Source organism: Colletes gigas, unplaced genomic scaffold, assembly GCF_013123115.1.
Source record: "Colletes gigas isolate AHSC1104 unplaced genomic scaffold, ASM1312311v1 Colletes_gigas_Sc00021, whole genome shotgun sequence".
Classification (NCBI taxonomy): Eukaryota; Metazoa; Arthropoda; class Insecta; order Hymenoptera; family Colletidae; genus Colletes; species Colletes gigas.
The window spans coordinates 4,767,630-4,789,987 of record NW_025106650.1 but is presented as its reverse complement, the minus strand read 5'-3'; the positions used below and the strand labels follow the sequence as shown (position 1 = coordinate 4,789,987).

The 22,358-nt window shown below is 35.0% G+C and overlaps 4 protein-coding genes across 7 annotated transcripts; 3 read left to right on the top strand and 1 right to left on the bottom strand.

Moving 5' to 3' along the window:
• Window positions 1-2,218: 2,218 nt before the first annotated feature.
• LOC122401016 lies at window positions 2,219-6,395 on the bottom strand. Its single transcript, XM_043402869.1, has 5 exons — window positions 5,975-6,395; window positions 4,735-4,968; window positions 3,449-3,781; window positions 2,817-3,044; window positions 2,219-2,610 (listed from the first exon to the last, which is right to left on the bottom strand). The coding sequence occupies exons 1-5, from the start codon at window positions 6,282-6,284 to the stop codon at window positions 2,354-2,356; spliced, it is 1,362 nt and encodes a 453-aa protein (XP_043258804.1). The 5' UTR covers window positions 6,285-6,395; the 3' UTR covers window positions 2,219-2,353.
• A 3,237-nt stretch (window positions 6,396-9,632) lies between these two features.
• Window positions 9,633-12,640, top strand: LOC122401011 (beta-1,4-glucuronyltransferase 1-like). The gene is made up of 4 exons (XM_043402864.1): window positions 9,633-10,183; window positions 10,767-11,155; window positions 11,309-11,510; window positions 12,048-12,640. Exons 1-4 carry the CDS (start codon window positions 9,635-9,637, stop codon window positions 12,258-12,260), a joined length of 1,353 nt encoding a protein of 450 aa, XP_043258799.1. The 5' UTR covers window positions 9,633-9,634; the 3' UTR covers window positions 12,261-12,640.
• Window positions 12,641-13,342: 702 nt separating this feature from the next.
• Window positions 13,343-17,120, top strand: LOC122400982 (ceramide synthase 6). 4 transcript variants are annotated; one of them, XM_043402802.1, is made up of 9 exons: window positions 13,343-13,538; window positions 13,923-14,017; window positions 14,096-14,331; window positions 14,650-14,767; window positions 15,003-15,115; window positions 15,239-15,569; window positions 15,653-15,771; window positions 15,927-16,071; window positions 16,147-17,120. In XM_043402802.1, exons 3-9 carry the CDS (start codon window positions 14,153-14,155, stop codon window positions 16,267-16,269), a joined length of 1,128 nt encoding a protein of 375 aa, XP_043258737.1. In that variant the 5' UTR covers window positions 13,343-13,538; window positions 13,923-14,017; window positions 14,096-14,152; the 3' UTR covers window positions 16,270-17,120. The 4 variants fall into 4 exon arrangements, with proteins under 4 accessions (XP_043258737.1, XP_043258736.1, XP_043258733.1 ...); XM_043402801.1 differs by lacking the exon at window positions 13,343-13,538 and adding an exon at window positions 13,590-13,817; XM_043402798.1 differs by lacking the exon at window positions 13,343-13,538 and having other exon boundaries at window positions 13,590-14,017.
• A 474-nt stretch (window positions 17,121-17,594) lies between these two features.
• LOC122400967 (1,4-alpha-glucan-branching enzyme) lies at window positions 17,595-22,079 on the top strand. The gene is made up of 10 exons (XM_043402780.1): window positions 17,595-17,805; window positions 18,030-18,199; window positions 18,346-18,587; window positions 19,226-19,435; window positions 19,912-20,219; window positions 20,294-20,494; window positions 20,664-21,016; window positions 21,100-21,284; window positions 21,358-21,646; window positions 21,936-22,079. The coding sequence occupies exons 1-10, from the start codon at window positions 17,693-17,695 to the stop codon at window positions 21,941-21,943; spliced, it is 2,079 nt and encodes a 692-aa protein (XP_043258715.1). The 5' UTR covers window positions 17,595-17,692; the 3' UTR covers window positions 21,944-22,079.
• Window positions 22,080-22,358: the final 279 nt, after the last annotated feature.

The following is a 22,358-nucleotide window of genomic DNA, read 5'->3' as shown; positions in this document are numbered from 1 at the left end:
GCTTCGTTGCAAAGTTATTAACATTTAAAGTTCCGCCTGTAGAATGACAATCCGCTAAACAGCTGCGTTCGCGCGGACGGTTGCGGCAGGCGAGTGCTAGTGGTTCTCACGCAGCATGAAAAATTCTGTTTACCGACATTATCGACAGCCTTAGATTTTTGTCCACTTATGGGAATGCGAACACCTTACGTTGAATAAGATTCAACCTGTCTTATGAAAATCCAGAAGGGCATATCAAAACTCGCCCGACGAGATTTTCACAGAGAAAGGGTGAATGCCAGTTCCAATACACAATGTTGTGAACAAAAATCACCCACATGCGATTATACACGCCCCACGATTGTCCACAGTGTCCACAAGTATCCACAAATAATCCTTTCAGGCACTAACCACTATGCAATTAAATAAACACGTACCGCGATTATGTTATTCGTGAATGTCTACGTGTACGTGTATCACGATTCTTCCGAGTTACTTACGAATAAAACTGTTATTAATTTTTCAAATACACTTCAATTTAAAAATGTAAAAAGGAATCGCAGGATAAATGAAATTTTCGCATCGATTTACGTTCACGGCGAAGAATGTAACAATACTAGCAGCTGACTGTGCCATCGATCGACGAGGTTCAGAGAAACATATGCCGAACAGGCCCCGATTCTACGTCACTCGCCTCGCTTATCTCTCTCACACACAGCGGAGACAAAGGGCAGCATCGGCACGTGTTCGGCCAGCTAGTCAGTCGTAAAACAGAATCAGTCAAGCTAGTTCATGCGACACATTTTAGACATATTTGATTCAGTTATGTATTAAGTAGCATGTAAGAAATACAGTGATATAAACAATCAGCGAATACTTATTAAATTCCTGTTTACATTTTTAAATTGAAGTGTATTTGAAAAATTAATAACAGTTTTATTCGTAAGTAACTCGGAAGAATCGTGATACACGTACACGTAGACATTCACGAATAACATAATCGCGGTACGTGTTTATTTAATTGCATAGTGGTTAGTGCCTGAAAGGATTATTTGTGGATACTTGTGGACACTGTGGACAATCGTGGGGCGTGTATAATCGCATGTGGATGATTTTTGTTCACAACATTGTGTATTGGAACTGGCATTCACCCTTTCTCTGTGAAAATCTCGTCGGGCGAGTTTTGATATGCCCTTCTGGATTTTCATAAGACAGGTTGAATCTTATTCAACGTAAGGTGTTCGCATTCCCATAAGTGGACAAAAATCTGAGGCTGTCGATAATGTCGGTAAGCAAAATTTTTCATGCTGCGTGAGAACCACTAGCACTCGCCTGCCGCAACCGTCCGCGCGAACGCAGCTGTTTAGCGGATTGTCATTCTACAGGCGGAACTTTAAATGTTAATAACTTTGCAACGAGGCCTCCATCAACAAATTAGTATTCTTGATTTTCGTCTTATTTTGGCCTCTACTATCGCTCATTAAAATTTTTGTTATAGGTAGCCGAACACCCTGTATATTATTAATACGATCACTCAAAATCAAAATACTTGTACTTTTGAATTTTCCTAAAGGCATCTGCTGACCATCGCTGACCACTGCTAATACTTCTGACAACATATAACGATTACTACTGACTTCTGCTGGCCTCTGCTGACCGCTGCTGACCACTACTGATACTTCTGACAACGTATAACGATTACGACTGGTTACTGCCACCCTCTCCCAGCCTCTGCTGACTTCTGCTGGTTTCTGTTAGCTTCTGCTGACCATCGCTTATATTTTTGACAACGTATAACAATTATTACTGACTTCTGCCACCCTCTACTGACCGCTTCTGATACTTCTGACAATGTATAACGATTACTACTGGCTACTTCTTGCCCCTACTAGTCTCCGCCCTGCCTATGTTGGTATCTACTTGCCTCTACTAGTGACCAACTTGAGTTAGCAGATAATGTCATAAAACTGTTTTACCCAGACCTAACCCCTTTTTACCTGAAGTATAAGATAACATCATCAGATTATTACCTCTTCGAAGATAATATTAAAGAAACTCATGGAACGGTCGGGAACACTAACAGAGGATTAATGGAAATTATGCCATTGAATAAATAAATAAATATACAGTCGAATTTATTTAGAATAAAAATGCACGTACTTTCCATTCAACACAGTATGATTATAACGATATTAAATGTTTCTATATGCACGTTGATAACTGTTACGTGAGAGTATTTGTATTTAACATGTTAATGGTATTTCGTTTCAAAAGTTAGTAAATTTATACGACTTAATTGACATAATTGTTTGTTATAGCGTATACCGTGACCAAGAAAAATTTGAACGAGTATTGTAAGTATGTAAATATAAAATTAGGCTTCGATCAGTAAGCCATATTTAAGGCCGATGTTGGTCAAGTTTTGTGTAGCAGATACACGTAATACGGCAAGCGCAATAGACGTAATAGCAACTATTCCTTCCAGATAAAATCCGTACAATACTCTCACGTGGCCAAGTATCGTTGAAAGACCACCGGCAGCCGTAAAATCCAAAGGAAAGAGAACGCTTGCTGCAATCGGTCTGTGTCTAGCTACTCCGAAACACATAATTCCCATCAGATAGTAACTACCTAGAATTTGAAAACATTCGTTTATAGTTAATTGAATCAGTATCTGTAAATAAGATTTGTACACGGACGAGTTTTGTAATTTGTTCTAGAAGTATATTTTTGTAAATGTTTTTCGTAACTTAAAAGGAATTGTATACGTACAAAAGAAAATCATGCGTAACGATATTTCAGAGCGCCAGTAATATTTTCTATAATTTAATAATTACCTAGACAAACGAAGGGTACAATTTTGACCCACTTGGGCACTGGTGTCATTTGTCCTTCAGTTTGCTCGCATTCAATTTTTTTTCTGGCTATAGCATATCTCTGTAATCGTAATGCCCATATGAGGCCAAAGTTCATAATCAAAAGAAAGTGTGCGGGTATACCAATCGCTGCAAAAATTACGGTCACTGTTCGACCAGCCGTAGTGCGTGGAACCGGAGCACCAAAACCTACGATAAATCGAACAAACGAGATTAAATGACTGCAATTTTCAGGGACGAACTATAATCGGGCCAAAGAATCGATTTGGTTAAAAGGAGAAAAAATTTCACACGAACAGGAGCATCCATTATTTGATCTTCGTTGCCTATACTTGTCCCGGAGACTAGAGCGATAACAAACATTAGGGGGGCGTTAACAATGTAGTTCGAGTGCAATCGCTGAAGTGGTTAGGTATAATCTCATCAAACATACATTTTTTAAGCACTGTCATCAGCGACAGTGTATTTTATAACGAGTTTTGTAACAAAAAATTGTTGTATTTTTAGCATTGAGACTTGGCCGAAACGTTGCCAATATTTGGACCCACCTTAATCAGAAGAATCTACAGTATAGAAAAATATATTTTTCGTACCTAAAGTAGTGAGAAGGGAGATGGAAAAGAGAACACATCCAGGAAACGTCCAAAGTTGTCCCGCGTTTCCACTTTCGCCGTATCCAGCACTGACAGCCATCAACAATACTTCTTCGTGTTTTGCTACATACTGGTGTACTTTGTTACTCCAAAGTGGCTCTACGTCCTCCTCTTGTTCTGTTCGTAATTGTCTCAACTCTGTCGCCAGGCCGACCGCTAAAGTTTTCTGCATATTCTTTAATTTCACAACTTGTTCGCGCTCGCGTGGTCCTTCGGTTGCACAAAAGGCAAACGCACCAGCGATTGCCCAAATGGTAAGTAACCATGATAAACCTGCAACAAATTCAATCGTATTCAATAACAAAATGTCTCGAAGCATAAAATCACTTCTTTCCTATCGATCGATTAAGGGGCCATTCTACCTTGTAGGCATGAAAAATACGTGTTTCTTTGTGATTTTTTTTTGCGGGTTATTAAAGAGCGATTAATTCCGGATTTTGTAGATACATTTATTATATATTTAGCTATATTTACGAATTTTTGCAACGCATAATATCTATTGATTACGCTGTTTTTGTTGATCATCAAACAACAGTTTTTACGAACGGCACCCGACTGCGTACTTACGTGATATCTTGCGAACAAGTTATTCGAAATCCTAAAACCAACGATATTCTTAATACAGATGAGTGTGGTTATAGCATGAACTAGGATCTTTTCAAAAAAACAAAAAATGGCAAAATGGCAGCTATTTTACGAAAAAATACTGAATATTTTCATATATTTGGTTGCTTTTTTGTTAATAAAAGAAAAAGTATTGCATATATCGCAATTATCCTAGTTCATGCTATAGGGAGACCAGTTCTGAAGATACTGTATAAATTTGATGTTTATATCTTGAATAGTTTTTTAGTTATCACGCACGCAGTGCCGAAAGATGTAGTTTCGAGAAAAACAACTTTAAAGTTTCACGTCTAGTTGTTATACCTACGCGCGGTACATTTCAGCAGGCTATAACTTCGTTAGGTTTCCGAATTTCAATTTAATATTTGGTAGACATATTTTCGAGACTACATACTAAAGGAAAATGCAAAAAAAAAAAATATCGATTTTTTTAATCCCACAAGGTAGAAAGGCCCCTTAAGAGTAACTTATTTACTTCACTTTTAAAAATCGGTACACGCGCATTATTTAAATAACCAACGACCACCATAGCAGTAGACGCGTTAATTTCTAGCAAATTAGGATAAATTATGAAAAACAACAAATTATCGATTTATTTTTACCGAATAATGAGAGCGATAGTCTTCCTAAAAATCTAATATGCTTCCATATTCTGGAAGATATTTTTGAATTAGTTGTATCACTTTCTTCAATAATGTCCTTCACAGATGGCAAAAGTCTTAGTCGTAATGGTAAACCAACTATAGTTTGAATAGCTACCGATTTCAGTGATTTCTTAGGTTCTATTACTGGTTTATATCGCCGAGCAAACTCTTCTGAAATCGTCGTAGGCGAACCTGTGAACAATAGATTAAATCATTATTATACAATTTCTCGATTTTCTGCTATTGGAGGAAAATTATCCACATTCATATGATACGTAAGCATTAGAGATTCTTTTCCATCATAAATTAGTTGGCGTTCACTGTTATTTTTGTTATTTATTTTACTTCTTTAGTCAGTATGACAATGATATCGATTAGTCTCGTATGCGCTGTTATGTACTGATTATTATTTTATAGATGCGCGAGTGCGTTTAGGAGGATATACTCGTTTCATTCATTGTAAGAGCGAAAATGTACGCGGAAAAATCGGCACACATTTAGAAAAATAGGGAATCTTCTAAAAGACTGGGAGACGTCCTAATTAATTTTGTTAATATATTACTCCCTAAAACTGTAGTTTGTTACAAAATCAAAAAAAAAATATCACCTTTTTGGAAATTGTTCTAAACGCTCGACATTGCTATGTCAGCGTTTAACTTTTCACACGCTCCTTCTCCGCTATTTTAAACTTTAAAGGTGGTTTAAATTCCGTTTCTTCATTTTCTGCCCTTGAAACGAAACCTGCTCTACTTTATTGAATCCTCTTTCATTGAAAATAAAAGAAATTACTAAACAGGCAGGAATGAAATATTGGATGCGCGAAAAAGCTTTGATGGATTCTCGATCAGTACCCTTTTGTTTAAAACAATAGACCGTCTATTAAAATTCTTTCTGATCGATGCAACAAACTACTGTCGATTGTTACAACCAAAAGTGGATGCTTTGAGCAGGCAATTTTATTGAACATTAATATCGAAGATGGATAGCAACAGAAAACTATATGCGACGCGTTTGATGAGTCCACTGCGTCGCTTCGAACCCGTGAAAGATGACTTTCTAAATTCAAACCTGGCGATTCTTTTCTGAACGATGAATCTCGCTACGATTTTTTTTATTAATAACAAAATCCATCGAAATTTTTGCACGTATCCGATATTTTGCTACACAATTCGATAGAAATAAGAGCCAATACTCGTACCGATGGCACATACTACATCATCGTCGTCTTCTTCGTTGTTGCTGCGTCGTCGTTCCGTCATTGTTATACGGAACTCGGTGACACGGTGTCCGATCTGGTCCCTCGAGTTAGGATAGACCAGGTTCCTGCGAGTACAACGTTGTATCCTATGGAGTCCAGACGTGCGTCGCGATTTCGACACATATCGTCTACGAGGACAGGCGACCGTGGGCAATGGAACGCGTGTGAACTTTGCAATATCTACTACATCACTAAGAGGCGACGGTGCACCCTTGAATGTCGGTGGTGCTGGAAAAAGGGGCACGTCCATCGAGGAAGGTCGAGGTGACGGTTACTATAAATTATAACGCAATCACGCCCGGTCACTTCCCCTTAATCCTCTTACAGTCTGTCTTATAAGAGCGTGTCGGTGATATCTTCGAAACTTAGTATCTAATAAAAGGGATACAGTGGTAATCTAAACATGTACACTCGTACAAAGTATTCGAAATCTCGCATTTATAACATACAACTAATTAAACAGGTATGTTAAATCGAAGCAATATAACGCATATAAAAGGGATAGGTCCTAAGAGTACATATGTGAAATTAGAAAATAATTCAACAATATACATCGTTTTTACAATATATTTATTGTAAACCCGCAACATCAGAAGTGGCTCACAAAAATATTTGAGCGGAATCGAAATTTAATGTTCAAATTAAACAGTTGAAAGCTTTAAGAGGGAGTTGGCCTACCGTTTGCTCTCACAACTACCCTAAGTCCGTTTTTCCATCAAGTGGAGTAACTTAAACGCAATATTTCTATCGATTGCCATGTTTCAATAATATTTTGTTTTAACGCTTCTTCTGAAGTTGTAACCGTATTTCTTCATCGTTTTTCTACTTGGTTCTCTAAACAATAGTTTCATTTCTAGAAATTATGGGTGGAAATAGAAATATTATAGTTTGTAGAATAAAGAAAATTCAAATAAGAGATTTTTTTTTATAAACGAACCACTGATTCTTTAAATAAATAAGCAAGTAAAATGTAAATTGAATAAGTGATTAGAATTTGTAGGTCAATCTATGGCAGCATGTGTCACATATCAGTGAATACACATGCTAATATCTGCCCACCTTCATTGTTGAAAGAACGCAATTCCCACTGCGTCGTTTATCGCGAGTAATTTTAATACTGTCCATTGTAATTATGCATTTTAAATTGCATAAAATCATTCCTTCCTGTTCTTTTATGTTTAACGTTTCGCTCTTGTTGCTTGCTCTTCTTTAACAATGCAAGGTTTATGCATTGAAATTTATACAAGTGCCACGTGTTTGCAAATGTCCCGGTTATACGAATACTTTCATAGTATGCTAAATATTTGAACTCTTAAAGTCTTAACAAATTTTTAATCGTCAACGCGTTAATTTACCTGTATATTCTTCAATTTATTTAACATTATTGACACGAGCAATAAATTTTAAATATTCAGGAAACGCGTCAGCTTTGGATCGTAAAAATATTCCCCTTGAAATTATGACGGGTGACACGCGAAATACGCGTTTTCATAGGAAACAGAAAGCTAATCTAACTTCTGTTCTATGCTTGAAGGATACCTGTCAGAGCAAATTCAAGAACTTCGAATATAGGTCGAACGCAGGCGTTAGTATTTTTGATGTTTAGAATCGTAGGCGGCTTGATGTACGATAAAGAAGCTAGTATTTATTTTTTAAACGATGCATAGCATCGGAGCGCCGTAGTGAGATGTGAAAAACAACAGTTTTATTAATTAATTGAAAAAATACGATTATCGTACGAGTGTAACTTTCCATACAAATTGATAAACATTTATATATTATTATTTAAACTCATAAGTCCGGGATAAGTGTATCTAGCTTATATTTATTTTTTAAAATAATTTTTATTATCTTAATTTTCAAGACCAAATGATTTCTCTATTCGTTGGCAAACGCTGAATAATTATTAAAACTATAATATTTCTATTTATAATTTCTAGAAGTGAAATTCTCGAACTTTGAAGCTCCCCTAGATCGTTCACTTTAGATATAATTTGTGTACATACGAACATCACAATTAACGAACGTTAATCACAAGTCGCAACGTCACAGAACAGATTAAAAATGTTTCACGCGTTAGGGAACGAGACGGTCAGATTGAAAATATTAACGAAGAGAAAGAGTCCATGCGGCTCTCGGAACAATTTGGAAACTACTGGCTTCCGTAGAATTGAATTTTAATAGATTTGCCGCGTTGCATGCTACGGCGAAAGGTGTAGTAGCGTAAACGGTTTCCCATCGGTACACTAAAATTAGAACACAGCCTTGAGATCAATTGCGTTGACTTTAAGCGCCATTCATACCTCGGGCCTTACAAATCGAGAATCTGTTAATTTCTTCGATTAAACATATTCGACCCTGTTACAACTTCGTACTTTGAAAACACGATTCCGATATAACACATTACAAATATTACGATAGCTCCCCTATAATACGGTCTCCATATAGCATGATTTAATGAACATCGACAGCTTTCATATTGAAGCGACTTTGATTAAAGCGTTACATTTTCATTGTAATACGCGAACTCTTAGAAACATTGGAACGATTTTATTTACTTTTTTACATATATTAATTCATGTTATGGAACGGTATCATCCCTGTGTTTGTATGTTTTTATATCTTAACACGGTTTCAGCAAGTAACGAATTAACCTTGTTATAGGAGGGTCAACCGTACATTAGAAACTGGTATCGCAGCGTGGTCAGAAGCTCCGAGAACAACATTTTGTTCCAAAGAATAAAGACACGTTTCTTTGGGCAGCGATAAAAATGTAAGATAATTTATAAACGTATTTGTAATAAAAAATTACCGTCCGATATATTGAACATTGTTTTTCATGGCTGCAAGTAATATTTGTTCGCGATAAACGAGAAGCGTACTTTATTTTTTATCAAACCGGTTATATATTATTGAAATTTCTCAATAAAAAATTATATTAAGAGAAACGTATATTATTGTAAAAAGTAATATAGATTCAACAACCTTGGATCGTACGTTCCTATAGCATCGTACGTTCTTTCGAGCGTTCATTATTCAGTTCACGACTAGTTCATGTACGATCCGATGAATAGTAACCGTTAAGTTTGTTTGTTCTATGCCGTGAAGTTTCTTTCGAACGAAAATAAATTATTATGATTCGCTTCCAAGGATCGGTGATTAGAACGTTGCATCGGTCAGCAATAATTAATGTTTTTAAGGAACAATTATTTCCTAAGGCGAGTTACTTTCGTTACTTTGCTGTATTATGACACGTTATTTCGCCGGTATAGCGACTGTTGCTATATTTGTCGAGTAATCGTAGAAAACGATGCGCGAAAATACTAGACCCAGCTCGTCGTTGTTCTCTGTTTAAACTGTCGCGTTTAACGATCAAAGAAATTTATTACAGACGAAAGTTATAAATTTGGGCAAGTCGCATTGAGGCTTGGCACGCTTGCGCCGCATCGATCCATAATTGGCGGTCTCGCCCTTCCGCATAGAACAGCAGTGTGGAAACACAGGTTCAATGAATCTATCGCGCTCGTAATATGGAAGATCGTTTCCTTGACCACGATCGTCGAAAAATCGAGAAACGCGGTCTGTGCGAACAAGAGAACGATGCGCTGCTCGGGTCGAAGGCTGTTGCTCTGGCTTGGGCCAGGGTTCACGTTACTTCTCGTCCTGGTGGGACGTTTGTTGGTCGGTCGTGGGTTTGGTCAACCGATTCCAGTGATCGGTAACGACGTCGTCCTAACGCCAAAGGGCCATTCGATTCCCCGTCAACGCGCGGAAACCGTAGCGCCGGCGTTCGTGGCGGGCACGTATATGGCGGGTCTGCAACCCAGGAACAGTTCTTGCAGATGGTACCACGGTCTACCGGATGTTATATCGTATCCGGCGTCCAAAGTCACCTGGAGCCCGGAAATCGGTGAGAAGAGCCCCTACAGAGTCCTACCGTTTGTATTAGTTGGAACCGAGGAGAGGAACAAGCTGCCCCAGGTGACACTCTGCACGCACGCAACTGCAGATCATGTCTATGGAATCGTGGAGTTGGTCAGGAGATGGGAGGGCCCGTTGAGTCTGGCCGTTTTTACACCTGGCCTCGACGCTGGTACCGCCGTTGCTCTCCTCGATCGGGCCTGTCGATGCGAACCCGAAATGTACAAGGTTTCCCCATGCACTCGATGTCAGAACGGGTCGCTAGAAGCATGATTACATTCAAACGCTATTCTCGATTACGATTCACGCGACTTTCATTCCACTCTACGGCTTTTGCATCCAACGTTCACCCTTTTGCAAATCGATCTCACCTGTATCGTAACGTTACCTGTCACGTAATACCTGAGAAAACGAGTCTCTAGAAAAACATCGAGAAAGGGTGAACACGATCTGGAAAAGGGTCAATTCCGGAGTGCAAACTTGTAAATATCCGCTATCTCGGTCAAATTACACAAAAGCCCTTTTTGTACGTTGAAATTGCTCGACAGATTATTATTTTTTTGTATTATTATCATTACAGGAACATAATTGAAACAGAACGATATCGAGATCGATTTCTTGAAACGAATAGTAACTCGGCAAAGTAGTATATCTCACGATGCTTGTAAAATATTTATTAGGTAGACATAGGTACATTGAATTAGATAAATTATATTGTGAATTAGTGACTACGATAAAGAACGCTCTAATTGCGAAGGAGTAGAGGTACAGGATCGATGGCGTTGCGATTCTAATTTATATTATTTCGCAGGTTTCTGTCCATTTGGTATTCCCGACGGCCCGTCCGCCGACTTTGGGCGAAACGATCAAGACCCACGGCGATTGTGCCGCGTCCGATCTCCAAAGGGGAGAAGCAGAAACGGAAAGAAAGCAGAGAGGCATGACTTATCCTATTAACGTGGTCAGAAATGTGGCCAGAACGCAGGCGAACACCAGCCGTGTTCTAGTAACGGACATTGAACTTTTGCCCAGCGAAAAACTGGCGTCCGGTTTTATGGAAATGGTACGCGGCAGGTCACCGAAAACTGGAGTCGTCTTCGTGGTGCCGGTTTTTGAGATCGAAGCGAACAAGCAGCCACCCTCGACGAAAAAGCAACTACTTTTGGCAACGAAAGCTGGTGTAGCCGTATATTTTCATAGGTTTGTGCGAACAAATAGAATGATACATCGATAACATTATTATTATATACTATATACCACCTATCTTGGAGATAAAGAATTATTATTGGTTGATATTTAAAAACGAGACGTTTGGTAATATTGAATTCCTTAAAAAATATTCACCTTTTGTAGGTTCCTTTGCTCGCATTGCCAAAGATTTCCTGGCCTCACTAGGTGGATGCTTAGACCAGACCCAGGCAAAGTCAGACCACTTATTTTTACTAAAAGAGAATATCCGCATCATAGGTGGGAGCCCATTTTTATTGGAACACGCGATGATCCATTGTACACGGAAGATATGTCTTGGGAAGGCAGACAAGATAAAATGTGCCAGGTGCAATACGAAATTATTTATAGAACTGAAATTTTTAGACGATACAGATTTTATCAATACATATTGCCTCGTGTAAACGCTATTATGAATTTTTGTACAGCGATAAGAAATTTATTTGTTTCGCGTTCAGAATGGTATTCCGAACATACGTATTACGATTCTAATTTCGCAATAATCAACGCTGTTATTTTTTTTTTTTTTTTTTTTTTTATTTAAGCAATTGAAACCCTTCTGGATTTATTTCGCTTTACAGAAATAACATAAATGGGTACAATAATATAGAATACAGAAATAATACAAGAGAATATAATAATAATACAAGTGAATACAGTAACAATGTCCGTTAACACTAAATACGTAAATTACAATTTTTGAAAAAAGAATGAATACTAAGACAAGCTTCAATATTTGGCTTCGCTATGAGTGTGTCTATATTAAGAGGTAGTTGGAGGCCCATACTGAGTAGGGCTTTCGTTAGCTTCCAACGCTATGTTATCGCTGTATAATAATATTTATTTATTTATTTACTCCTTGTAGATGTTCGAAATGTGTCTTCTAAATTATCGACTGGTTATACTTGACGGTGCCTTTTTAGTCCATACACCAGGTATTAAACGAAAGAGAATAAAAGTTGATCTAGCGAGACAAGAATTATTGAGGCCTCACGAAAAAAAAAACGCTCAGATCTATCAACGCGTAATCAAGCGCTTATTGAAGCAATATCCCGTCAATCGAAAATGTGCACATTGATATTAAACGATGATACAAATATCCAATATTGCTTCGATGCAGGATACGAAATAGATTTTTAACAACTAACGCTCTCTAATCTAAGATCGTTGCCCTGCTATTTTATTAATGGCATTATTTTTACAAAACATACATCGAGCATCATCCAATATTTTCATTCTCGAAAATTTTATAATGCACGGTGAATCAATTGAGAACATTCGCCTATACATATTTACATATAATTGCTTGCATGTAGAATATAAGAATAGTATAAATATTAATAAATACGGCGCGTGAATGAGAGTTGTACAACTGTTTTTACTAACTGATCTGAATATGTATACAAGAAACAGGTGCATATTAGAATGTTATCAGTTTAATCTAAACATAGATAAAAATTCGGCTATTATACAAGATTAAGATTGTACAAGAATAAATTAATTAAATAGATTTTATCTAAATAGTTCATAATATTTGAACCGATAAAACTGAACGTTTTTTTGTTAAAAAAAAAATTAAAGGTATGTCGGGACAGAGTATAAGAAAGTGCAAATACAGGTGTCTCGAATATTCAACTTATCAAATAAGATTAAGAATTAAACGAAATTTAATTTAATTGTACAAGATTTACGTATTGTTTTTATTTGATACGGATAAGGAAACGCCGAAAAACCAAGTGTTTAGATCTTATATATCAGCAGCAGTAATCGATCTATATTTTCTTAGATTTGCTGTAATGTTCAAATTTGTAACCGAGTTGTAAATAAACTGAATACAAAATTTTGCATGTGACATGTTTTTATTGACAGAGGATTAACGTCGATTATCAAGTATACAAAAATAATGAAAATCGTTCGGATGAACGTTTACCTTGTTCGATTTCTTAATATAACGCAGAGCCTGCACGGAAGCCATTTCTTAAAGGAAATGCTCTAAACGACCGCATTGGGATTCGATGCAAGCTTTTCCACGTCTTCTTATTAACCTTCCCGTGCGTTCAAAAATTTCGGCAGCTGCTTTGATTCGCAGATAACTATTTCTTTGATATGTTAACAAAGTAATCAAGCGTTATCTACCGTTCTACTATAAGGTCTTCTAAGTCTCGTATAAAAATTCATTTGATTTAAATGTGGAGCACAAGGTAATCAAATAAATTGGTCTTCTGTACTGATCCGTTTCGAGAAATTGTTTATTTAAACATTGCCTCGCTACGCGATAAAGATATGTCACATGTGTCGAACAGTTTCTAGTGGGATATCTCCCGTTAATTTATTCGTTTCTCGGACAGTTGTGCGCGTAAGTAAAATGATATTATTTTTTTATTGTTATTATAACTTGGAACGATTCTCGTATTATTTTCGACATACTTTAGCGATACGTTGTTTCCTTCGTTGTTAAAATTCCATTAATGCGCATACTTATTGACAAAACTGAACGGTTTGCCGGGATAAAAGACGAGGTTATCCATGAATCATTTGTTATCGGAATGATTACAGACGTTCTAACGTGCATTTACAAGAAACGGTTGTGTAACTAAAGTATATGTTGATCTGCAACGGCAGTACATGTATCGAAGTATGTACTAACTTTGACAACGAAGTGTAGAATCAACGATCCAGATTCGAGAAAAAATAAATATTTGAACGATTCGTCGATGAATTATTATTTCGCGCGACACAGGGTTGAAAACTAACAATCGAGGAAGGAATTGAACGACGTATTCAAGTGTACGGGCGCAGTCTTCGAGCGGTGGCGTTTCAGAGTAGAGCAGAAAGGTAGTTGAAGTTTGCGCTACAAAGCAATTTGAGTGGGTATATTCGTTTAATCATTTCAGTTTAACGATTTTTTTTTAGAGAGAAATTAATGGACTTACGATATAACGTGCACAACTGATTGTAGGAATTCAGACGATGAATATATTAAAGAATATCACGTCGGCTTTTTGGTCGACTGATGTTTGGTTACCGCCTAACATAACATGGGACGATATCAAACCAAATTCAGAAAACAAATACGCAGACTATCATCATTTAATTTATCCTTTACCTATGGCACTTATTCTTTTGATAATCAGATACGCCTTTGAGAGGTAATAATCGTTCGTTTTTTCTCATTCATTTCCGAAATAATTCCAACACTCTCGCTCGGACTAAGGTTATACCGTATCCGTTCTATTACTCGTATTTTATGTTGTCAGAAACATTCTGTCGGTCTTATTGTATCTTCTGATTAACTTGTTAAATGTACAATGTAAATTAAGTTATTAATATAGACTAGTCACAAGTAGCGAGCAATATGTATATGTATACATAGAGCAGGCAGTATTATGTGAAAAATTCTTACATTCTTTGTATTAGAATATTGATCAAGTTACATTACATGATTTAATTTGTTAATTGATCTACAGGTATTGTTTTACACCATTTGGAAGGTCTCTCGGTATAAAAAATACAAGAACAAAAAAAGCACCTCAAAATGATATATTAGAAAAAGCCTATGTTAGTAGAAAAATTAAGCATAAACAGGTAAGCCTATTTTAAGTGTTTTAAAGACACGTAAGTTTGAAGCCACTGTGGTAGTCAGCTTGTTAATTAACTTTTTCATGCGTTCAATCGATAAAATAACAAACTCCATTTATGTTATTCATGTATTACAAAACTACTTTTAATACGTGTGATTGAATAAATATTTTATTAATTAAAATATATACATAAAATTAAATATTACTGGTTGTTTTGTAATATATGAATATATTTTAAGCTGTTAGGATTGGCTAAACAATTAGATTGGTCAGAACGACAAGTAGAAAGATGGTTGCGATTGAGACGTACTCAAGACAAGCCATCTACGCTTACAAAGTTCTGTGAAAACAGGTTAGCATTTTATTTCGAATTTACTTAGTTAAAAATTGTATTACATTTATTAAAGTGTAATAATATATGATAGAGATAACTTAGTCTTCAAGTATTCAGTACGTTCCAAATTTTTTTTTACAGTTGGAGGTGTTTGTATTATACATACTCGTTTCTTTATGGCCTTATTATATTGTGGAGTAAGCCATGGTTGTGGGATATAAATTATTGTTATTATGATTATCCGTATCATCCAGTTTCGGACGATGTATGGTGGTACTATATGATATCTATGGCATTTTATTGGTCCTTAAGTTTCTCCCAATTTTTTGATGTCAAAAGAAAAGATTTTTGGCAAATGTTTATCCATCATATTGCCACTATTGTTCTAATGTGTTTTTCATGGGTTGGAAATTTAACCAGAATTGGTACATTGGTACTATTAGTGCATGATTCAGCAGACATATTTCTGGAAGTACGTATAAGCACATACATATTAATGTATATATGTATGAAATTCTAAAATTATATATATATATATATATATATATTTTTTAGGCTGCAAAGATGGCTAAGTATGCTAATTATCAAAAATTATGTGATTGTATATTTGTTATTTTCACAATACTATGGATTATTACGCGTATCGGAGTTTATCCATTTTGGATAATTTATAGGTATGTTCTATCAATCTCATATATTATCTCTCATATGTGTATGGCCATAAGCTATTTGGCGTGATTTAGCCCGGCCATACTCATCAAAGGGTTAATATATTTTAATGTAATTAAATTATGTTTTTAACTAGTCATATTGTATTTTATAATTACAGTACATCGGTAAAAGCACCTAAGATAGTACCAATGTTCCCAGCATATTATATTTTCAATTCTCTATTAATTTTATTACTACTTCTTCATATGATTTGGACGTATTTAATCCTTAAAATTGCATATAATGCTTTTTATGCTGGTCAAGTAAGTTATACTGCTGTAAACCTTTTTCTAAAATGTAATTTCGGTATTTTTTATTTTATATATGTCATTTTTTAGATGGAAGGGGACATTCGTAGTAGTAGTAGCGAAGATGTTTCGGACACCTGCGTGGATAGTACTTCTTTAAACAATACTACAAATTACATTACCAAACAAAATTCAAGACAAAAAGTTCACTAACAAATAACTTTCTAAAATAGTTATGGTAACAGTAATAAGGCAAGAATCCAAATATTTAGCCAGGCGCTAATTTATTTCAGCAAATCTATCGAAGTCTTGCATTTATCGTAGAATGGTAATTTAAAACTACAACTTTCATAAAGTTATAAACAGGTGATGAACCTTTGAAATATTTACTTTCTTTATCGTTACTAATATTTTCTGAATCAATTTAGCGCTTTTATACAATATATGAGAGGCAAACACTTCTTGCATACATCAACTGTTCATTCATTACTCTTAGTATTATTAAGTACGAAAAAACGAACATTAAAAACTACGAATTACTCTTCTTATTAATTGTATCATTTATTTATATGTATTTTATTTAAAAATTTAAGAAGTACAGTAGTGCCCACATAAGTGACCACGTTCGGGACCGGAAGAGGATAAATGCGAGTGAGATACAATAGTTGCCACCCGAAACCATACAATGTATCGATAATGGCCGGCATCAAGTTACGCTCGTCACGCTCGATATTCGAAGCTGCTTGGCTTCTAAGAATTGGTGGGGATAACCGCGGTCATTTAAGTGGGCAAAAATGCGGTCAGTTATCTGGGCACTACTGTACATGTTTTTTACGAATAGTCAAATTATTTAATTAAACAAGTGATGGACCAAAGCTGGAAAATATTTAATATCTGTACTTTTTCAGTCTTATCAAGGCTTAGTAATTGATTATGCATAAAGGCGATTATTTATTCACTTATATTTTATAAATGTCAAACGGTGTCTTAAAACTTGTGAATAAGAATACTAATTATATTTCGAATGAGTTGAATTGTTTAAAATTAATTGTCCCTATTATACATGCAGCTTTCTAGGAATATTTAATTCACCTAATTCATATAATATTAAAATAGCGTTCCTTACATTAAAATAAATGTATTCTCCACTTTATGCTAGGGAGCGCATATGAAAATTAGGCTATAAAAGAAATCTTCAATATAATACGAATAAAAATAATTCAAAAATGTACATAGCAATTTATTTACATACATTACAAATAAAGCAAAATATGTGTAGATGTATAATACATTCTTGATAATGTTTCTTTTTTATGTGTGCAAAAATTTTATTGTTTCCTGATCTATAAGTTCATTTTAACGCAAAACAATAGTGGGAAATGTGTGATGTGACAGGTAATTTCAGAATTTAAAATTAGCGCCAATTGTTTCGGTAAACTCGCCATATTTGATAGACTATATTGAATCGTAAACTTTCTTTTTAGTCACATTCTTCTTGCTTTACTTTATGACCGAATATATGAAAAGGTCACCTTGAACTGTCGTTTCAATTTTAGCGGGGTTTAGGGTTTTACCGTGTTGTAATTTTTAACATTATTTCCTATTTGTGAGCGAGTAAATAATTAAAAAAATAATCATGGGAGGAAAGTGGTCAAGTATGGATCCTTCTCAAGTTGAAGTACCAGAATTAAAGGCTTTATTAGAAAGAGATCCATATTTACAACCATATGAAACTGACATTCGCAAAAGGTATTGTATTTTTAGTATACATAAACGTATGTTTCTTAAAAAATTGCAGTTAACAATTAGTAATCCTTATAGCTTATTGCTCTAATTGCTTTAAGAGTTCTTTTTTCTAAAAGCCGAGTACTTATTTTATTACACACTATTATAGTTTAAGTAATATTTATTGTCTAAATAATGTTTTAGTTTTTTATTTAAGCTTTAACTAAATTAATAATTTTATTTATTAGATATGCATTGTTCAAAGATTATGTGGATAAAATAGAAACTGGTTCTGGTAATTTAGATAAGTTTTCAAGGGGATACGAAACTTTTGGAATACATATTAAAGAAGACAATAGTGTTGTTGCAAGTGAATGGGCACCTGGAGCACAGGAATTATTTTTAATGGGAGAATTTAGTAAGTAGTTTAAAATTAAACATTATTTTTAACCAACTGATTACCCATTGATATGGTCCTTTTTGTTATTGCTTGCTCTAAATCTTTTGCAAAAAAATAATTTTGTTTGCATATGCCTAATACATATTTTGTTCTTTTATTATTAGATAATTGGAATAAAACACTTAATTCGTACAAAAAATTGGAGTATGGCAAGTGGGAATTGCATTTAGCTCCTCTTCCTGATGGTAGTTGTCCTATAAAGCACCTTTCAGAAGTTAAATTAATTGTCAAGAATCATAATAATGAATTGTTAGAAAGATTAAGCCCTTGGGCTACATATGTTACACAAAATCGGGCTGAGTCTGCTACGTATAAACAACGTGTATGGTGTCCATCGGCTGAAAATGTATGTAAAGATACAAATATATATATTTATTTAACTTAACACATACACACACACATATAAAGTTCTTCGGCATGGTTTTTGAAATGACCTCTAGTACTCAGATGATTAATGCTGTTCTATGAAGTCATGTTTATAAAGATAAAACAGTATTGGATAGTAGTAACCAATCAATAATGTTTGAAATTGGTTGTTACTATGTGTTTTCCTTCCAAAGTTATTTAAGGAATAACATACCATGCATGAATTTGCGATTTTGTCAGTTACAATACAAGCAATAAAAATGTACCGTCCCCTTTGATAAAATGTTGATAACCTTAGAATTCGAAATCTGTGACCTTAAGAAAAAATCCAGCTTATCATAATATATGCCTGTTTGTAACAAATAATATTTTCTTAATAGACTTTTTACACACAAAAATATTGTGGAAATATATAGGGTCGTCAGGTGGCTTCTTTTTTTCAAAATATATTTACTTGTAATTAGAATACTTATTCTTTAAAATAGTATAAACGCGAATCGAGAAAAATAATTTCTCTTTGAATGGATGAGAAATCTTTATTAAGCATATTATCTAATAAAGTCGAACAAATATCATTCTCGTGTACAAATACATTTAAAATGATATCTGTTGATACAGGTTTATAAGTTTAGGTACCCTAAGCCAAAGAAACCAGAAAGTCTTAGAATTTATGAATGTCACGTCGGTATTGCGACCCAAGAATTAAAAGTTGGCACATATTTGGAATTTGCTAAAAATCTAATTCCGCGTATTGTAAGACAAGGTTACAATACTATACAATTAATGGCTATTATGGAACATGCTTATTATGCCAGCTTTGGATATCAGGTATGAATTATGTATTTATAGGAAGTAAACCTTCTTAGCAACGCATAGTACAACAAAACAGAGAAAAAAGTTGAATCCTTTGTGCAACGCTGTCTTTTGATAATACAATTTCTCTTCTATTTTCGTAAATATGGTAAAAGTTGGATAAGTGCTGGGACTGATCTACAGCATAAGTGCCCGTTCTTCATCCCCATTACTGAGAGGAGATTCCCTTTGTTATACCACAAAGTTCGGTAGTCGAGAAGGATCCCTTTCTTTTTTATTTGCTGTCCTTTTCTACGTTCGACAACCGACTCGGGCTGTTTCTATAATTAGAATCGATTCATCTACTTTATAACTGCATTTATCCAACTTTGCTCTCTATATATAAGACTTTATATGGAATTAGAAAAATTTATATCCGCATAAGTTTTTAACGCTAACAAAGAATGTTTGGACACATGTACTCATATATGTGTTTAATTAAACTTAATAAGGTAACTTCCTTCTATGCTGTTTCATCTCGCTATGGCACACCAGAAGAATTAAAGGAGTTAATAGATACAGCGCATAAACATGGTCTATATGTTTTATTGGATGTAGTACATTCGCATGCTTCGAAGAATACTTTGGACGGGTTAAATATGTTTGACGGTACTGATAGCTGTTTCTTTCATTCTGGTAATCGCGGTCAACATCCGCTTTGGGATAGTAGACTCTTCAATTATGGAGAATACGAAGTATTACGATTTCTACTTTCCAATTTACGGTGGTATATTGAGGAGTATGGTTTCGATGGATATAGGTATGGAAGCATTAAAATTCGCTTGTCGTAATATAGGATTTACATTATTTACTTACACATAACGTAATACGTAGGTTTGATGGCGTAACATCAATATTGTACCACTCAAGAGGAGCTGGACAAGGTTTCAGTGGTCATTATGATGAATATTATGGTCTTAACGTTGACGTTCAAGGCGTCGTATACTTAATGCTCGCGAATCATATGTTACATTATCTATATCCAGAAGTTACAACAATAGCGGAAGATGTTAGTGGAATGCCCGGAATTTGCAGGTACAATAATATACAGGATGAGGTTTTGCACACTGTGCGTCGCGACTTAAATCATAGTGTAAGGGGTTGAAAATTTATGTCAAGTTACAGGTTTTCAGTTATTTCACACTTTAGTGTAGGAATATTTTAGTGTAAATTAATAAGTAATTACTTTTCATTAATATTGAAGGCCCGTCGCCGAAGGTGGCGTAGGATTTGATTATCGATTAGCTATGGCTATTCCTGATAAATGGATCAAACTTTTAAAAGAAGTAAAAGATGAAGACTGGAAAGTTGGAGATATTTGTTGGGCATTAAGTAATCGCAGGTGGATGGAGAAAACGGTAGCTTATTCAGAATCTCATGATCAAGCCCTTGTAGGCGATAAAACAATTGCGTTTTGGCTTATGGATAAGGAAATGTATACGCACATGAGTATCCTAAGTCCGCCCAGTGCAATTATCGACCGTGGAATTGCTCTCCACAATCTTATTACATTAATCACGCATGCTCTAGGAGGAGAAGCTTACTTAAATTTTATAGGTTAATTTGAAAATGATATAGATAATACGCCATAAATGTTTTTAATATTTTTACAATTAATTCTAAGATATATAAATTTGAAGGTAATGAATTTGGCCATCCCGAATGGTTGGATTTTCCTCGAGCTGGTAATGGAGATAGTTACCATTATGCTAGGCGCCAATGGAACTTAGTAGACGACGAAATGTTAAAATATAAATTCATGAACAATTGGGATCGTGCTGTAAATAATCTCGAAGAAAAATATGGATGGTTGCACGCTAACCCTGTAAAGTTTAAACATACATTTGTATTTAAAAATGCTTGTATATTTTCATAAAAAAATATTTTTTTGTTCGCAGGCATACGTGAGTTGGAAACACGAAGACGACAAAGTAGTTGTCTTCGATCGGGCAGAACTTACATTTGTCTTTAATTTTCATTCGGTAAAGTCGTTTCCTGATTATGCTATTGCAGTAAAAACTCCAGGGACGTATAAGGCTATTTTATGTAGCGATGATAAGGAGTTTGGTGGTGAAAGTCGTGTCGATAATAACGTGAAACACTTTACTAAGCCAGAACCGTTTTCGGACTATTCAAACAGAATGATGATTTACATTCCTTGTCGTACCGCTATTGTCTACGTCCGAGGTAAAGTTATTCTAATATCATCACTTGTTGATTATTTATGCAAGGGGCGTATATCGGTATTTTACCTTTAGTTTTTTGTTACACCTTTATAACTTTTATCGAATCCGAAATACAGATATACCGATATGACGCCATACACTATATGAAAATACCGAGTTCACCGAATACCGGTATTTCTTTCGGTTTTTGGTAATACGCGTGTCTTGGTTTTGGTCTAATTTGCTGGCAAAATACCGGTATCAAGTCCCTGATTTATACTACTGATAATTAATGACTGTCTTATTTTTAGAAACGTGAGTAATTGTTATGGTCATAATCAAACAAGGACTGATATTAAGTTACTATGTGTAAATAAAAAAAAACTATTTTTATACCAAAGAAATAATTCTTAATACTATGTGTTCACTAAATAATACTCTTATTACAAATTATGTACAGCTTACTACAGCTATGTATAACCCAATTTAATAAATACAATGTATTGGATTTGTAAAAACTACACTTTATACTTTATGTATTACTTAAATATTTTGGTATACAGGGTGTTCGGCCACCCCCTGGGAAAAATTTACATAAGTGATTTCAGAGGTCAAAATAAGACGAAAATCAAGAATACCAATTAGTTGATGGAGGCTTCGTTAAAAAGTTAATAACGTTTAAAGTTCCGCCCATACTGAATTTTTTTCTCGAAACTGTGCAGGATTTCGGGGGT

Excerpts from the sequence above, each read along its gene's own strand:
- LOC122401016 (XM_043402869.1), bottom strand. The coding sequence starts at position 6,284 with ATGGACGTGCCCCTTTTTCCAGCACCACCGACATTCAAGGGTGCACCG. Across the intron at positions 4,969-5,974 it reads TGATGTAGTATGTGCCATCG|GTTCGCCTACGACGATTTCA; the intron begins GTACGAGTATTG and ends TATTGTTCACAG. Across the intron at positions 3,782-4,734 it reads ACTATCGCTCTCATTATTCG|GTTTATCATGGTTACTTACC; the intron begins GTAAAAATAAAT and ends AATTTGTTGCAG.
- LOC122401011 (XM_043402864.1), top strand. The coding sequence starts at position 9,635 with ATGCGCTGCTCGGGTCGAAGGCTGTTGCTCTGGCTTGGGCCAGGGTTC. Across the intron at positions 10,184-10,766 it reads GCGAACCCGAAATGTACAAG|GTTTCTGTCCATTTGGTATT; the intron begins GTTTCCCCATGC and ends ATTATTTCGCAG. Across the intron at positions 11,511-12,047 it reads GACAAGATAAAATGTGCCAG|ATGTTCGAAATGTGTCTTCT; the intron begins GTGCAATACGAA and ends TACTCCTTGTAG.
- LOC122400982 (XM_043402802.1), top strand. The coding sequence starts at position 14,153 with ATGAATATATTAAAGAATATCACGTCGGCTTTTTGGTCGACTGATGTT. Across the intron at positions 14,768-15,002 it reads GAAAAATTAAGCATAAACAG|CTGTTAGGATTGGCTAAACA; the intron begins GTAAGCCTATTT and ends ATATATTTTAAG. Across the intron at positions 15,116-15,238 it reads ACAAAGTTCTGTGAAAACAG|TTGGAGGTGTTTGTATTATA; the intron begins GTTAGCATTTTA and ends TTTTTTTTACAG.
- LOC122400967 (XM_043402780.1), top strand. The coding sequence starts at position 17,693 with ATGGGAGGAAAGTGGTCAAGTATGGATCCTTCTCAAGTTGAAGTACCA. Across the intron at positions 18,588-19,225 it reads GGTGTCCATCGGCTGAAAAT|GTTTATAAGTTTAGGTACCC; the intron begins GTATGTAAAGAT and ends CTGTTGATACAG. Across the intron at positions 21,285-21,357 it reads GATGGTTGCACGCTAACCCT|GCATACGTGAGTTGGAAACA; the intron begins GTAAAGTTTAAA and ends TTTTGTTCGCAG.